The following is an 18,312-nucleotide window of genomic DNA, read 5'->3' as shown; positions in this document are numbered from 1 at the left end:
AGGACCAACTTTTTAGGACTCATATGCAGGACTGAACTTTGTCCAGGCCGAGACTCAACTGGACAGGACTGCAGTCTTTAGACCAGAATAAGAACTGACACACAACTAGATTTTAACAATGAATAAATAAAACTGATTTTTCTAAATAATAACACCCAATTATCAACCACTTCAATGTTTTTTGTCAGCTAACAATTTTCTTCTTTTCTTGCCCCTAATTAGTAGTATTCTAAATATTGATAGGTTGAACTCGAATTAGCTGTTGTTAAGTAGTGAAAAATTATCTAACATTGAATGAAAAATACGCATAGTACCCCAATTGGGGATAATTAGATGACTACCACATGATTTATTTCAGGGTGTATTTATTTCTCTTTTAGAAGTATGAGAATGTTGAGAGATTCAATACAGATTGATATGAGTGTTATTAAATTATATTAAAAATATTCAAATGTAGAAATTTGATTGGAATCACATTTATAACACTACATATTTATACACTTTTAGTGGGCCGCAAAAAAGTATTACCTGGGCCGCATGTGGCCTGCGAGAATTAGTTTGCCCACCCTCTTTTTTAGGGAGTAGAATATTGGAGGCTAGTTGTCCGAGAACAAAAGGTCAGGCGTTAGTAAGAGGTGTCTTATAACTAGGGATGGAACTATTGGAGAGCGCAAGGAGAAGGAGAGAGCGATATACATGATAACACTGAATTAAATCGGTTTTGAATCTACCTATAAAGAACAGAAACGTTGTATACTCTTATCTTTTAAACATGAGGTTCAATTGTATTTTTTAAAACACGAATATTTTTGTTAGTTATAAAGACGTCAGATCTCTTTTCAAATATATACATATACATAAAATCATACCTGGAGTATTTCACCTATGAAATACTCCAGGTAGCTGTGATAATTTCAAGACGATGTATTAACTCAAAAAGTGTCTCACACAAGTACCTTAATAAATCCATAAGCAACAATGTCGATATTATATGCAATAATATTGAGTTTATTTTTGACATATAGGAGCATACATTCAGCACCGTTGGATCCACCTGGGCCCATTGATAATGACATCAAATCCCCTGGACTTTATCAGCCTGAAAAACCACCAGTTGTTCCCATTCTGATTGGAGAAAAACGTAATCATATTTTATCATATTAATTATTATTTATGAACTACTAAAATATACGTTACAATAAGCATCAGTGTACTGTAATAAATATGATAATTGATTATTTATTTATGAAGATAAATAAATAGATGCATAATCATTTAGTGATGTATTTGATGCAGTACAATAATTATATATATTTCATTATAGGTTGTGACAGTATTTATCATGGAACAATTTTGCCTTGCTTACTTCGTCCAGAACTACCACCATTTTCATATTCCACGGAGGTATCATACAATACAGAGTATAGAAAGAAAAAATGAAATGAAAGTTCTTCATGAAAGCTAATGTTGGGTACGAGAGCTTTTTCTTGTAAGCTTTATTTACAAGACTAACTACAAATATGATACATGAAGATTCTGTCGAATAATATTCAATATTGGTATAATGTATTCGTGACATATATAGAACTCCACTAAAAATATATTTATTCAATAGTAATGCTCTATAATGCTTTAATATAGTATATTAAATGAGTAGTTTCATTCTTCCTGACTTGTTCCAAATGTATCCACCAAAACAGAGTCCTGAGCCTGGAACTTTTGTCTTCTTTTATTCGATTGAACAGTTTTGGCCGTTTCTTTTTTTAGTTCCTGAAGTTTATCAGCCTCTTCGGATTCTATAAAATAAAAATTCAAACTGTACTATTTATAAATAACCATTTATCAAGATTAGATTTACCAGGGCGGGGATGTAACAATTTGAAAGGTACATCGACTTCAAGTTCACCCCCCATACCACTCAGAACCAATTTAACCTTGATGGAATATGAGACTATGACACCGAGAAGGTCATTGGGATCACCCGACTCAGCTATGGAAGAACTAGCCAAATTTGTTTCATCCGTAACTTTACTAAGGGCAGCATCCAGAGCAAGGCCTCTTTCACATCCACACATTTGTGATAAGGGTTTCATCGTAAAAGTACGGTTCATTGATGCTCCAGGACCTAAGGGGCATCCGTCCTTGGTTTCCAAACGTGCTACCTTACAACTGTATTGAGCTTGAACCAATGTCATTTCACAATGCTGAACAATGACACACTATGTACATACGAATAAAGCAAATTAGTTACGAGCTAAGTTTGAATAATTGAATCACATACTTTAATAGACTTGACAGACTTATTCGAGTTGTTATGAATGGAGACATTAATGGGTATGTCTTGACCATGATAGACAATTTCATTATCTAACTTGCACTCCAAAACAATCTTGCCCTTTGAGCAAAGGAATCCTTTGTCTGCTGTGGCAGTTGGGCATCGTTTTTCATTTGGAACACCCACCCATTGTGTCTAAAAATATAATAATCAATTTGTGTAATATACTTGAGGTAAAAATAAATAATATTCAATACTTTACGAATACTCATGGATACTGAAGACTTCTTAGTACCCTTGAAATCACTAGGACCATCTCCAATATGAACCCGAACCTCATAATTGACTCCCATCTGAGAGGCATCTCCTTCGTCTCCACGAATAAGAACAGAGTTGGGAGCAATTTCAGGGAAATTAAGAATGAAAGGAAAAGCCATGTCTCCCAATTTCCTGGTTAGACGGCTCTAGGAAAGGGATTAGGTAATTAGCAAGCTACACAATTGATACTTTAAGGATCTTAATTTGGAATACTTGTAGTTTTGTTAGATCGTCAGTATTATTTGAAGTAGGGATTTCACAACGATCTACAATTAATTCCTTTTTGAATGAAACCCCCATGACCTCATCTTCTTCTCTACCATGACGAAAGGTACAGACGAGACTGGCAAACAGGGTCTTTCCTTCAATTGGAAATTGTTATATTTTTAATAATTACTTTTGTAAAGATGTATGAGTATGTAAATGTGGTCATAAATCCAATTTTTATAGCTACTTACCCTCGATATAGTCCTTATTGTCGCATATATGAGCTACTCCTTCAACGGGATCCATCTTTCCATCACAAGACACATATTCCCGCCTTCCCAAATACAAAAAAAACACGACCTGGAGATATTGAAATTGAATTACTACTACATTCATACACATATTGTTATTCTTCTTCAATAATTCCTTACCATTTGGAGATCCTTTTTTGAATATTTTCACTGTGGAGTTAACCATGATATGAGAGATTTTGCACACCGATTTAAAAAAGGGTTTACTTGAATCAAAAAGAAACTGTATTATCTATATAAGAACAATGTTTCTTATATATGATTCCAAGGAAGCCATTCAAATAAGTGGATTAATGAATAACAATATTTTGAAAATATGTGTAATGCGTCTTAGAACGTACTTTAATAGAGAAGTTATGTCATTCCTTAACGAACAGTTGATAAAGCAAGTGTACACAACCATTACACAGACATAGTTAGTGTTTTATATTAATGGTTTAAGTACATAACTAGATTTAGTAGGATATTTTATTCATTCCCCTCCATATTAAGGATGTTAACATGCCAAACATTTTTGTATCAATATTAATTCGGATTATTTCCTTAATGTCAATACTTAAATATCAATATTTCAAATTTTAGAATGGTATATTTAGACATCCAAAGGCCCTGTAATATCTTTTTTCTTATTTTTGCTCCATTTTCTACGTAAATTCTTAATTTATCATATTCTTCCTGAACCCAATTTTATTTGAAATTATACTACATTGGTTTTTGATACTTAAACAGTTTTGGAATTGATTCTCGAGGTTCATTGTTTCATAATAGTTTGTCAATTTTTCTATCCCTTATTTAAGACTCAACATCATACCACATTTTTAGGACATTCTTTCAGCCGTATTTTTGAGCTCACCGAGAATGGCCCTTTTTCACATCCCTACAGTGAGTTGTTAGCAAAAAATCTTAATTAATATAGCCATCGTTTCAACTTATGTGCTATATAATTTTACAAAAAAAAATAATATTTTGGACGTATTGGACTTCCAATTTTTAATCCAAATATTTAGAGACCTTAAGCATAATGTTAACAGAATAGTTCAATATAAAAATGACGAAATAATGCTTAAACAAACCTTAATTATGAAATACTTGAGTGTGACTTTTACTGTTTTTATAAATGTTGAGAATTAAGAAGTCATGGAAGCCATTTAATAGATTTTTCATGTAGATACATTCACAAAGTGTTATGACTTCATTATTCCGCATAGGAACTTCTTTTAATGTATGAATGTTAATCCCGGTCATCTAACCGGGTAAACAACCCTAGTTTATCCGAATAAAACCCCTTTTTTAATTAAAATTAAAGAAAATGGTGAACTACTCCCGTTTATTTGAATGACAAAATGGGACCGACAAATAGAGGAGCTTAAACATTGACTGTCTAACAAAAATCCTAATCTCTAGCCATATTATCATGTCCTAATATGTATTCAAAAATATTATAGAATTATCACACTGTTTTCGTTTCTAATCCATCTAAACTAAAATCAATTGTAAAAATCATGCCTATTATTTGAATTAATTCAAATATCCCTGTTTTTCTTTGGCATTAAGAAGTACTTAATAAAGGTTTTAAGTGATTTTTTATTTTGAAAGCCATGAGCTGTAGTATTTCTTCGGAATTTTTGAAATCATATATTTTAATTTATCAGCTCACGGCCCTAAACATGGTTTCACTTCGGTTAATGATGTAATTTGTGACGTTAGTGAAAAGCTCTATAAGGAATAAGGGAATTCAGAGGCTTTCAAGTGTCACACAATTGGCCTGGAACTCACACATTGTCAATCAATCTCACTCTCTCACGCCACACCTTTACATTTATCGTGCATCATGAATCAAAAGAGTTCAAAATATCTTATTTCGAATGTTTTAACTTTCAAATGGATGCCGTTCACTCCCTACATAAAGTGCTCAAAACAAGCCACAACTGCCGTATACTGTTAATTTAAATATTTTCCCATACCAGGGACGTCCACAGGGAGTGGGATGGAGGGGCTGTAGAAAATTTGATATTTGAAATTTTTTGAGAACAGCTGTGAATTTTTGAAAAAAAATATTTTTTTTGGGAATGGCTATAGATTTTGGAACTTTTTTTCCAAAAAAATTAATATGTGAATTTTAATTTTTGAAATTTTTTTACAATTTTTTTTTTTTTTTTTTTTTTTTTTTTTTTTTAAAGTTCAAAAAACTAAGCCCCCTCAAAAAAAAAAATATATATATATAATCCTGTGGAGGCACTTGAATACATAATCTTTATTTATCAAAATACGTTTTTAAAAACTTGAAATGTACGATTGAATGACGTAATAACATGGAAGACGTGCATCATTAATGTTGCAATCATAATCAAATTGACCAATAATTCTAAAAATACTATAATTGTATATGGGATATAAGCAAAGATGTTCCACAAATAGCTTTAATTTGTTTAAAAATCTTGTTCTTGCTTAATTTGTGTTTCCCTTTTGATACTGTATAAATAGTATGTTGCAAGACAGACAATCCATTTTTTTAATTAATTCAATACCTGGATTAATTTATAGTGTTTCTGCAATGAAATATCATTAGAATATAACCATTTTACTTATAATATTTTTCCTAACATGCTTGCATTAAATATTCAAGAAATGCTATGTTATGTTATACAAAAAAAATAACATGATACCCATTACAATTTGAAGAATATTTGGGCAAGGTTGTGCTCAGTTCAGGTTCAGCGGTTCTATATGTCCCGGTCTCGTTTCTTTTTTATACAGGCTCAGTTTGGTAGGAGAAATTTAAAACAAGGGGACTGGCTAAACAAATCGGTCCCACGAAATGATATTATATACAAACAGGGCTGCAGCTACCTTATAAAGGGTGATTCAAAACGAGCGGTTTTTTCCAGTAGGGATTTTTTGACAGGCGCACGCGAATTCTGTCAAATTCATACGTCATTTTTACTTAGTATTGTTTTACAATTCTTTATGGAAAGATATACGCCACAACAACGTGTACAAATTGTTCAATTGTACTATGAAAATCAGCGTTCTGTGAAAGAAGTTTTTTGCAAATTACGCCCAACTTATGGTCCACATAATCGACCTTCAGAATCCATAATTCGCAGAATAATCGAAAAATTGGAAGGGGCAGCAACTTGGGGATGTCCCTGTCGTCTGGAAAGTCCTACGTACAACTCGCAGCGTTGAAAATATTGCGGGCATAGCCGAGAGTGTAGCCGAAGATCGTGAAGAATCGATTCGCCACCGCTCTCAACAGCTTGGCTTGTCGTATGCAACTTTTTGGTACCTCAAATTGAAGCACATGGTCTCCACGATATTTGGTTCCAACAAGACGGTGCCACTTGCCACACAGCGCGCGTAACAATGGACTTATTGGGACATCATTTTGGTGAGCAATTAATTCCCCGTTTTGGGCCGGTGAATTGGCCACCAAGATTGTGTGATATCACACCTTTGGACTTTTTTCTTTGGGGCTACGTAAAAGCAAAAGTCTATGTTGATAAACCAGCGACGATTGAAGCATTAGAAGCAAATATTGAGCGAGTTATTCGTGAGATTTCGGTCACAATGGTCGAACGCGTCATCGAAAATTGGGGCGAAAGAATGTACCATTTAAAGGCCAGTTGCAGCCAACATATGAAGGGGATTATTTTCTAGAAATAATTGTAAAGGATTGTCTTTTCGGTTCATAATAAAGTTTTGACCATAATATAATATTTTATGTGTTTTATTTGTAGAATCCAAAAACCGCTCGTTTTGAATCATCCTTTACATGTGCGTTGTGCCCCAAGTTCCAGCAGGAGCCCCGAAAACTAAGGTTGCTAAGGTTATAGTAATCCCTGATTTACATCAGGGAGCACTATATACAATGCGCTTGTTTTTCTATCTACTTACATACATACATATATATTGTTTTATTAATATAAATAATTGTTTTATTTCAGAAATAAATTCAGAAAGCAATCAATCTTTATTTGGTCCTGCACCTACTTACCAAATATATGTGGAACACTAAATAAATATTATATCACAGAAGAATGGAGATTCCGTCTCAGTTTACGTAACAACATTTTCTTTAATTCATGAGACATTTTGTTACAGAAAAGAGGGATCGTGTTCGGCAAAGTCATAAGTGGGAAAACTTTAATAAGAAATATGTTCTTTTGATCAAAGAGAACTATCAAAATTGAATAGTATATTATTAATATTTTGAATTATAATAAAGATAATTCTATTATTATTAGATATTATAGTCTGTATTGATGTTGTATTCTCAGTTTTTTCAGTGATGTATATTTGTTTATTTGTAAGCAATCATTATCGACCTTACTATTTATCTAATTATACAATTTATTTATTGGGACGCAGGTATGTTTATTATGACGACTAATGTATTTGATTATTTTTCACGATTCCATCCCTTGTTTGTCTATCCTACTAGTTGTTAAAAAAATGAGTCTTTAACTCAACTTATGATGAGTTGTATAAAATAGGAACTGACCTGCGAGATTTCATCCATTTTTACAAACAACTCAAATTGTATAACTTATTAGACTGTGCCGAGAATATATTTATTTTGCATTTTATTCATTTAAACAAGAAAATAACCTTCAATCGTCATAAAAAAAAGTCCTTCATGGACGAATTTAATTTTAAAATCTGTAAAAAAATTTTTTTAAGAAAAACATTTTTCCCCTTTTTCCCCTTTTTCCCCTTTTTCCCCTTCAAAACTATCGAGTTGAATCAAAGGCATTTATTAAATTAAATCTTGTAGATTCGAAGTATATTTTTCAACAATATTGCTCTAATTTGGTAAAAATGGTACTAATTGCCCTGATAGGATGGCATTTTTGTAAATACCAATAATTATAATAACTAAATGGGAAACTTTCTTATAATCTCTGCTTTTCATCTGATTCGGGTTATCACGTTTTAGTTTTAAACCAGCCTTTATAAGCTATTATTATTGCCAAATCATCATTAATTTAAAAAAATCATATAGTTCATTATATAAATTTTGTTTTTTATCTATTTTAACTATTAAAAAAATTCTTAAAATTCAGTCTTCGCACTAAAATTTAAAAAAAGAGAAAAGTTTTGATAGCTTCCTTTTTATCTGATTAATTAGTCCGTATCTATTGTCTTTTGGAATACAATTGGCTGATTAATTAATAACTGTGTCTTTACGTCATCCCTTCCCTTAGGTGACGTCATTTTTCTTGGGATGACCGGCTTATTCTTGACTTCGAGCAATCCAAGCACAAAAATATGGCTAATCTATTCCTACCTTCAAAAGAACCGCCAGACGGAGAAAGTGACTCTGGGTGGGATGCACACCCTCCCGCTCTTTATTCAAGAGCGTTAGGTTCTCAAGTAAATGAAAAATCCAAGGAAGGAAAATTAATAATTAGCTGGTACCAACCCTAGATTTGGTTATGAACAGGTATGTTTTTACTCTAAGTATCCAATTGATGCTAGAGGACGGTTGGATGACTTAAAGGAAGTACACCCTTTTTCTTTGAAAAGTGCCGGGGGTATGGCCATAGATGTTAATTTAAAAATGAATGGAATCGATATAATTAACTTGAACAGAAAAAAAGAAATTTACTATAACGTTGATTAATACTTTTAAACGTATTATTGAAATTAAGGGAGTTGAGTGGTTGAAACACTGCGAAATAATTGGTCATTATCCCAAAAGAATCCGTCAGACAGAGTGCCTGAGGATAAATATCAGAGGTATGGAAGGATGGAGATTATATAGTGGAAATTTTGGCCAACCCGGATATGATTCCTCAGATTGTCCCTACTGATGGTTATCTAATCAAATTAAGATTTAAAGGAGCTCAATTGCAGTGTCAAAACTGTTTTAGTTTTGAGCGTAACAAGCTCAGCTGCGAAAACGAAAGAATTAACGCTCAGGAGCATGTGAAGTCTTTAAAGACTTCTCTGGTTTCAATGGACATCTCTGATAATATTACATTAGAGGACAGTTCTAATATGATGGATAAATCAAACCAGAATAAAAATAAAAAAATAGCTAGATTTGAGTCGCAAGTGTATAAATTAGATCGCAACTAGAATATATTTACTAGAATGCTAGTTTTTTTATACAAAAAGCAAGGCAAATGGACCCCGGTCTACAGGTGGCAGATATTGATGGAACCTTCTAAAGGAAGCTACAGGAGGTCGTTATTGAATTCGGAATTTATTAAGTTTTTAGAGTTTATCTCAGATTAAGGATATATATTCCATAATAAATTAAAATAAATAAAGTATATAAATTATGCTTGAATTTTGTATTCCTTTTTTTCAACTTGTTTGCTATAAAACTTTTATTTGCTCTTTAGTTTTAGACCTATTTATGGAAAGATACTCACTTCACATATTCATCGCCATCGGAGAGGATCTTCTCATGAAGAATCTGTACCATAGATGTAAAACTAATTAGTCTCCAATGATAATATAAAATAATTAAAACAATATATCGGCAATATGCAATTTCAATTTATTTCTTAATGGTGTGCTCCTTTAGTTTTTACTAACTTATTTAGATATCTCGTTCTTGACTATTTAATGTATCTATTAGTTATTTGAATTCATGTTAAAACATTATACGGTCACATGTATCGCAAGCTCCTTGGATAAGAGCACATTTAAAGTCAATTTTTCCTGGAAATATTCTTTATATGTAGCCTTTAAGAGGATTTTCGTGTACAACCACTATCAAATTCTATGGGAAAACTTGGGTACCGACAGCGAAGATCCAGAAGATCAATCGCAGACTAAAATTTTATATTAATTATTTGAATGAAACTTACTACATAACGATCTTGTACAAACCCGAACTGAAGTTATTAATTTATTTTTGAAGTACAAATTCATCTGTTTAAATGATTAGTTTGATAATACTTTTAAATATTTAGATTAAAAAACCCTTTATCATAAGTCTACTTTGATTTTGAACTGAATACAATCAGTCAAGCTATCATTTTTTTGTTAAAAACAAATTTTTGGGATTTGAAATATTATTCCAAAATAGAAGAGTTGCTTCAAATATCACGTGATGTTGAGAAAAAATTACACCTACGACAAATATTATAGCTTTATAACTGTAAAAAGTTAATATGAGTTTACCAAGTGGAATTTATTATCAAAATTGATGTTTTTCACCAAAACAGGTTGCATCATTGGAGCTTGTGCTCCTCCAGATAGTATTAGAACTCATTGGATATTTTTTATCACTATGCATGATGAATAACTTGTGAAATAAGAAAATCACTTAAGTTACCAAATGTAGGCTTTATTAAACACAAAATGGACCAAAGTAGGAAACACAACAATGAATAAGGATAATATATTATAAGTATGAAACACAATACTGAGTAATGATAATATACTACAAGCAACAAAAACGTAAGTGAGTAAACTCACAAGCCAACACAATGAATTTTATATCAACTTGTCTAAGTAACATCTAAATAGGAGTCTTTTTTCATCATTTTTCAGCCTAAAAATGAAAATATCTCGAGTTCAGAACAAGATATAGAAACAATAAAAAAAAATATAACATTGATAAACCCTTTTACATCAGTCATTACTTCAATTTGGTGATTGTCTTAATGATGAAAAATGTCTCTAAACGATAATAATTATATTCTTGGCTTCATATCATTCGACATCAATATTATTGAGAATAGTTATTTATGCGTTATATACATGGGCACTTATCAATATAATAGTTTTGTTAGAGTAAAAGACGAAGCTGAGTTGACTTAAGGAGAAAAGGACTCAAGAACTTGACTGAAGAAGTAGTAGATGGATCTTTCAGTCGATTATTATGTGGTTTATTGGAACTCCATAGTTTTTATATGTAGAAGTATACGATAATTCCGTAGAAGATTTGGAGGATTTTGTGTATTCTTGCGCAATGAGGCAATGAAAAGTCACTGTCACAGACCTTCATATAAAAAGGCATCTGCACAATAAAGGATTCTTCCGTTAAAGGAGATGAAATCCACCGAGGGAGGAAAAAAGAGTTGAGATGTATTAGATATCCAAATGGAAAACCTTGAATTCCAAGGAACGGGAAAGGTGAGTGGATGCAGATCCCTATATCCGAATGATTTGTACGAAAGATCCATACAAGTCACTATGAATGAAATGTCTTTCCACGCAGTTACAACTCTTCTATCCCCTATTTGATAAAGATATTCATACGTACACGCGTCCAAAGGTTTCGTGAACCAAACACAAGTTGTAATTCCTCCTTTCATAGAGTGCGTTCTCTAGCTGTCTTTCTAGCCACTGAGTTCTTCTAATATCTCAATGACTCTAATATTATGAACTCTTTGTATTCCTCTTTGAGGGCACAGAAGCTCTGGTATTGTTAATAGATCCTGATAGTTATACTACAACGATGTTTTCGCAATATTTATAATTTTAAAAAACTTAAACGAAATACGATTTTTTTAACTGTAACTGTGTTTTAGTAACTAAGTAAGCCTTGTTAGTGGTTACTAACAACTAACAAGGCATCGTTCGGCTAGTCTTGTATTCATTAAATCATTATGAAGCGTTTTGAGTAGTTTTACCTCTTATACTGTTTCAATATCCTATCAATAATGCTACAAAATTATTTTTACTTTTACTATTACTGATGAAGAAAAGAACAAAATTATTTTTAGATGAAAAATATTTATTTATACTTTTATTTTTTTTAAGGGGAGACAGACGGCTGATTTGAAAACTTTTTGCTCTGTAGCTTAATCTGGTCGAATGACCATTTGATTAGAAAAAAAATAACCTATTTTCTCATTTATTTTTTTCTTCCAAAGCGATAATATTTTCTAGTTAAAAAAAAATTCTTACATTTTTGTATTCTTGGTGGGAGATATAGGCCCTCCAGCCCACCCCCTGAGGACACCCCTGATATATTATAAAATATAAAACAAAAAGATTAGTATCAAAACATAAAAAGATACATTAGACTTGGCGTATATGAAAAGAAAACATCTTACTTTTCATATATCAAAATATATTTTTAAATATTTCGTATGTAATGTAAGAAAACGCCACATTTACTGCAATGTACATGGGTCATTAGGTAAATGACATCCAGGCATCTTACATCTTTTTCTCTTCTCCTTTGAATTCATGAAGTGGTCGTCAACTCCATCGAGTCCCACTTCTTTCGTAGGAACATGAGGATTTGGACCTCTTTGCTTCTTTACATCGAACACGAGTGGACCATTGGCTATTGTTTAATTATAAATTATTACTGTTGCGTTATTTCAGACTTCTGATAATACCACGAATGACTTGTTTTGACTCGTAAAAAGTAAAAGGATATAATTCTGAACCGGAGCAAGTCGTCAAGAGTACATATTTCTTCCCCAAATCACGAAGTGGATAAGTATATACTTCATTGTCGTCATATGGGATTCAAGATGTCCAATTTTGCTCCAAGACAGCAAGTGTATTTCCTTATAGTGATGGAGGATACTGGATATCCCTTCCTTGAGAGAGGACTTTCATTAAAGGCTGATGAAAAATACCAAACTGATCCCTCATTAATTGGAATGTGTCTTTCGACTCCAGGATTAATTGGACATGAGTTTCTTAATTTATATAATACAGACTTGTGAACGGAACGCAAAATTTAAAGGCGTTCCATGGAACGTGTGTTCAATGAATGGAAAAGTTTTGCTTGTTTTTTTTTTTAAACGCTGAACGCTAAAACTGAGATTTTAGCGTTCCGTTCCAATAGGACATAATAATTTCGGAAAGGTTATCGTAAGTATCCTAGAAACAGGGCAATTTTTGAAATTGTGGAGGGACCTAAAGCCTCCATCCCTGCAGACGCACCTGAAATTAATATGCATGTAAATGGGAATTAACCACTCTAAAATGTAAACAATTATTATTTATGTCCCTTTTACATACGTAGTCATTATTTAATTTCTCTTGTACTCTTAATGAAACAAATTCTCACGCTCTTTGTTTTTTATTTTTTGTTGTCATTTTTCGTATGGATTTAAAGTACTTCAGATTTGCGTTAGATACTATGTAATATGTTTAACGTTACTGGCTGCAATCAAGGGTAACAACTAATAGTATTTCTATTAATCTTGGTTGCATTGTATTTTCTCAATGTCGCATACATGTCGGGGTTTAGTCCAAAAAAAATAATTATATTTATAAAAAATACACAAATCATATATATAAAGGTTCAATCATTTACCATGTATTTATAAAATGACAGAGATAAAACGAGATTGGAACGCGGAACGGAACGAAAATAATGGCTGAACGAAGAACGCTAAACGAAATAAGAATAATTGAGCTGAATGCTAACAACCCTGATATAATATTTAGGATTGACCAAAGAATATGCAAGTACCTACAAGTTACAACGTACAGGGTGACCCACATATCTTAGACAGCAACTTGAACTTAATATTTCTCCTAGACGAATATATATTTTTTAATTCTGTTTGTTCCATACGATTTACACAATCTCCATCTTTGTTTTTTGTTAAACAATATGACCCCCCAAAAAAATCTGCACCCCCGTCTTAGCCTGACCAGTTTCAAAAGAGGGACACATGCAAAATTTCAGCCTCCTAGGTCCAACGGTGTGGGAACGCATACAGGACATATACGCACGCACACATATTCTCTTTTATATATATACATATTAGTGATAGGTATTATATCAGTTTAAAATAATTTTACCATTTTTCTACTTATTCACGAGTTCCTTTTTCTTTCTTTGGCATTTTAGGCACGTTTACAAAAATCTACCATCACCATTTTCTATTTCTAATTATTCTTCCTTTTTTTTTCTCTCTCTCTCTTTCTATACTAATCATTTTTTTCCTCTGGACTCAACTAGATATTAAATATGCTGTAACATAGAAAACTATATATATAAGCAATTAATGAATTAGACACTACTAGATATTAGATACAAGAACATTCAAGATATCTGCACGCAAGTTTCCTCTACTAAATTCACAAATAGAATGAGACTATGGAAAATTAGGAGTATAGTAATGACCGTTTCTGTACTTTGAACGGTCCAGATTATCATGTTAATAATTATCATGGTGATGTATTTATGTATTGTATGAGACATTTAAATATATTAAGTTGCTGTAGGATTCTAGTATCTAGTTGAGTCTAGGGGAAAACAGTTCTTGGTATAGAAAGAGAGAGAGAGAGAGAAACAAGAAAGAATAACTAGAATGAGGAAGTTGTGATGGTAGATTTTAGTAAATGTAACCGCCATTTTTTCCTAAAATCGTCTCAGATTTATATTTATAGAAAATGATCGAGCTTCTGAGGTTTATAATTTTCTGCTCATCTAGTAATTCATGCTTAAATACTAAAAAAAAATTATATGACATATCAAACATGCGTCCCTGAAATGATGTTATGTAAAGCGGCTCTTAATGACATTAGTGATTATATTCAATATTTAAATACATTATTAAAAAAATATAGTCAATTTATTATTTACTATTTATAACTTTTTTTGAAGATGGGTCCTTATAAACAATAATTAGAGCTTTTGTGCTTTAAATCAGCTTAACATGGACTTTGAATTTGAGATATGTGATAATAAAGCCCAAGGTGATCGATTATATTATTTTTCTTGAAAGAACTATCTACAGAAAGGTAATCAATATTAACCCTAGATAGATTAAAAACCTTATTTCGAAAGATTTGAATAAGGTTGGAGTTTTAGGAATTATTATACTGTATTATTTGGATCGTACAGTTCTCTTTTTATTCTAGTGTAGAATGTAAGTACAAGATGGATAGTATTAAATTAATTTTCTTGAATTGTTTTAATGCTATTCATTTTGTATGAAAAATGAAATCAGATAGGATCTATAAATCATTCATTTATATCTGTGAATACAATTTCAGTTGTTTGAATTTGTTATATATCTAATTTAGCAACTTTACAATATAGAATTCAATTACGAAATCATAATAGCTAAAACAAATTCAAGCACACGAGTGTATTTTATTTTCTTTACTCTAGTGATCACTGTACATTCCTTCACTCCGTCAAGTTCAGGATATCTTGCAAGTAACTTGAAATATATGTCAACTTTCCAACGTTGCTTCTCGAGTAAGTAATTATGTACCGTTTTGAGAAATTATAATCATAATAAATGGTTAGAAAAATCAAATGAGCCAGGCGTAATTTATCTTCAGTTCAAATGCTTCAGTGATTCTCTTCAAACACATCCCTTCAAATATCTCTTAACTCCTCATCAAGTAAAGATTTTGAAAAAAGAAAAGAATCCTTCATACAATTCTAAAAAGGTATAAGAGCATTTTCAATTTGTTCTTTGTACATTTTTGTTTATAATTATGATTTTAAGAAGTTTCTGTCAAGGAAGATACTTCCCAAAAGTGTAAAAAATGAAGACCAAGTATCCTTATTTAGCGTTAGAATGGGCAAAGCTCCTGTCATAGTGAGTAAAGAGGAATATTTTATATGTTCATACTGGAAAAAATTATTGGAATTACATTTTAAACTTTTAGGAATCCATTAGAAAAATAGGAAACCCTCAAAGTCTACCAATCAAAGAGTTACTGAAGAATCATAAAATCAAATTGACCAAGAACATGCGGATTATAGAGGTTGGATATTATCTTGAAAGAAAGATCTTATTACTCTAGGGCAGAGGCTGCAACTTATCCTTGATTCTATATATGGAACACTTGTAACTCAACTTGATTTCACAAGAAGTAAAAAGTTCTGATCGTTTTTCGATAGACGTCTTTAGAGAACTATATCTCACGATTAATATATTGCATCACAAAATCCTTAAGCTATACTTAAAGATTAAGCGTACACTTTAAAAAAGTTAATTTACATTTTTTTTGTTTTTGTTTGGTGAAGCCCCTTGTGCGTTACAGCGTTCCAAAATGGAAGTAAAAGAATAGAAAATTCGATAGTATCACTATGCCCAAGGTGGAAAAGCGGAGGAGGTGGGCAAACAAATTGTGAGCACCATTTCCATTGCCCAGGAACGGAAGATTAGCGAAAAATCCGAATGGAACCATCTAAACCCGATAACCATGTTAATTTTATTGTCAAATATAGCGAAAAACGCTCAGAACTTTTTAATTCATCTATTATTTTATTATGAAATGAAGAAAAAGTTCTTAACTTTATGGTTTATATATTATAACTATGTGTTTGAAATGAGCTCAAAAGAAAAAAATGTTCGAAAACTCAAAGTGGACTCAATGAAAATATTTAAGAACATGAATCTGTGAACAAAGACTTTAGAATAAGTTCTTATACTTTATTTAAGCAACATATTAATATAAAATCTAACTCATACAACATCAGATAGGTAAAATGGTTATAATTAAGGAGGATGAACCAAAGATAAAATTACATGAGTCAAAAAATATACCAGAAAATGAAAATGAGATTGAACTATACGATGTGTCCAGTGAGAAAGAGGGCGCTGATGAAATATCATCGGATGAATGGGAGGATATGGGTGGAATCTAATTCTTCATATCATATCAAAATGTGATTTATTTGGAAACTTTTTTTTTTTTTTGTAATTTATGATGTAGTAACACCGCAAATTGTAAATTAGATTTAATTAATTATATACATATTTGCGACTAATGAATATTGAGTATTAATAGTTAGAGCTAATGATTTATTACAAACTTCGGTTTGTGTTCAGCTGGTTTTGATTTTTTCATAGTTAGTAGTTACTTACTAACTGTATAATTACAAATAAAGGTGTATAATAGAGTTTGAACATACGGAATTGCAAATTATTCATTATACAAATCACAAAATGTTGAATCATCAGTATCGAATATATTAGGTTAACAGTCTGCATTATATATCGCTTCAAGATGGGGGTCATTGAAGTAAAGGAAATATCAAAAATCTTAATTAAAAAGTATATATTTTGTTATGTACAAGTTGCGATTTATGTTGAGGTGGTAATTTGTTAAAGCAGGCTGTACAAGTTACCATTTCTGTGTCTTAGTTATTAGGACGCATTTTAGCTACCAACTATTAATTGGTGGTATCATTTCATTTTGGTATATTAAAAATTACTTAATTATTATGTATCTTTAAATAATATAACTTGGATTTTGTGATTGCAACATGTACAATTTGCATAGACAAGTTGCACGACAAAATTAATCATTATATAAATGGAGCGTTGTATAAGACATGACTCATTAATATTACCAAAATCTCTTATTTAAGGAATTATTTCCTTAAATTTCTATTTTTTTCCGTGAAGATCATAGAAATCAACAAAATTCGTACATCAATTGTGTACATATAGCGTTTCACGTGATGTCACCATTTTTTATATCAGCCATTTAGGGTCCCAAACAACCAAGTTTCTTTATTAATATGAAGAAAAATAGTCCATTGTTGGATGTGAAAATGGGACCAACAAATGTAAGGGCAAAGCTTACTGTCTATAATAAATCTATTCCTCCATTGCCTAGTTTCATTATATATCAGATCCTAAAATATATTAAAAATATGTTACTACATCATTATATAAATATAACCTTATTTCTATATTGTAGATATGTTGTGTATAAGTTGCAATTTTGTATTTCACAATGATAATAATGCAAAGCTTGAATATTTAATAGATTATCAATATATTAATCGTCTCATTTATCACTATTGTAATATAAATTACTAAAATATAAGTATTATGTACCACATTATACAGTTTAAATACCTACAGTTATATTACTTTAAATATATAATAACTATGTTGCAATTAAATAATGCATTTTGAGACAACAAGAAATTGCATGTTGTACAAGTTGCAACTCGTATAGATATGTTACTTTAATTAAATTCAAATATATACGCTGATATATTATATTTATATCTGCGTTAATAATCGACATAAAGGAGTATTCAATGCGGACGTTAAGACTTTATTTTTCATAAATATATTTCATTGTGTTTAATTAAGATTTATAGAAAATTTGTTCATTTTTTGATTAACAATATTAACTATGAGACCTTTAATGGCGTCTCCTTCAATTATGGTGCAATTAATAACGCCAGTGAAAACGCTTTTTCTATGAGTTCTACTAATATCGGGAGTAGACTAAGGGTCAATAACTTAACCCAATTCAGTGGGAAGTGTATTTTTT

At 31.3% G+C, this 18,312-nt stretch overlaps 2 protein-coding genes and 1 long non-coding RNA gene across 6 annotated transcripts; 2 read left to right on the top strand and 1 right to left on the bottom strand.

Annotated features, from left to right (window-relative positions):
- The first annotated feature begins 896 nt into the window (after nucleotides 1-896).
- On the top strand, nucleotides 897-1,618 carry LOC121128875 (uncharacterized). Its single transcript, XR_011783541.1, has 2 exons — nucleotides 897-1,141; nucleotides 1,325-1,618. It is a non-coding gene; the product is annotated as an uncharacterized lncRNA (long non-coding RNA).
- On the bottom strand, nucleotides 1,287-3,540 carry LOC121129215 (arrestin homolog). The gene is made up of 7 exons (XM_040724917.2): nucleotides 3,232-3,540; nucleotides 3,052-3,160; nucleotides 2,807-2,955; nucleotides 2,533-2,739; nucleotides 2,282-2,470; nucleotides 1,859-2,219; nucleotides 1,287-1,796 (listed from the first exon to the last, which is right to left on the bottom strand). Exons 1-7 carry the CDS (start codon nucleotides 3,232-3,234, stop codon nucleotides 1,660-1,662), a joined length of 1,155 nt encoding a protein of 384 aa, XP_040580851.1. The 5' UTR covers nucleotides 3,235-3,540; the 3' UTR covers nucleotides 1,287-1,659.
- Nucleotides 3,541-13,952: 10,412 nt separating this feature from the next.
- LOC121129750 (uncharacterized) lies at nucleotides 13,953-17,890 on the top strand. Of its 4 annotated transcripts, none has more exons than XM_040725471.2 (6): nucleotides 13,953-14,796; nucleotides 15,170-15,259; nucleotides 15,311-15,456; nucleotides 15,516-15,608; nucleotides 15,679-15,777; nucleotides 16,496-17,890. In XM_040725471.2, the coding sequence occupies exons 2-6, from the start codon at nucleotides 15,232-15,234 to the stop codon at nucleotides 16,661-16,663; spliced, it is 534 nt and encodes a 177-aa protein (XP_040581405.1). In that variant the 5' UTR covers nucleotides 13,953-14,796; nucleotides 15,170-15,231; the 3' UTR covers nucleotides 16,664-17,890. The 4 variants fall into 4 exon arrangements, with proteins under 4 accessions (XP_040581405.1, XP_071749663.1, XP_040581404.1 ...); XM_071893562.1 differs by having other exon boundaries at nucleotides 14,431-14,485; XM_040725470.2 differs by lacking the exon at nucleotides 13,953-14,796 and adding an exon at nucleotides 14,915-15,035 and having other exon boundaries at nucleotides 15,519-15,608.
- The last annotated feature ends 422 nt before the right edge of the window (nucleotides 17,891-18,312 follow it).

The sequence above is a fragment of the Lepeophtheirus salmonis genome, chromosome 14, assembly GCF_016086655.4.
Source record: "Lepeophtheirus salmonis chromosome 14, UVic_Lsal_1.4, whole genome shotgun sequence".
Classification (NCBI taxonomy): domain Eukaryota; kingdom Metazoa; phylum Arthropoda; class Copepoda; order Siphonostomatoida; family Caligidae; genus Lepeophtheirus; species Lepeophtheirus salmonis.
Note: the sequence above shows the minus strand (reverse complement) of the source record. Positions and strands in the feature narration are given on the sequence as shown.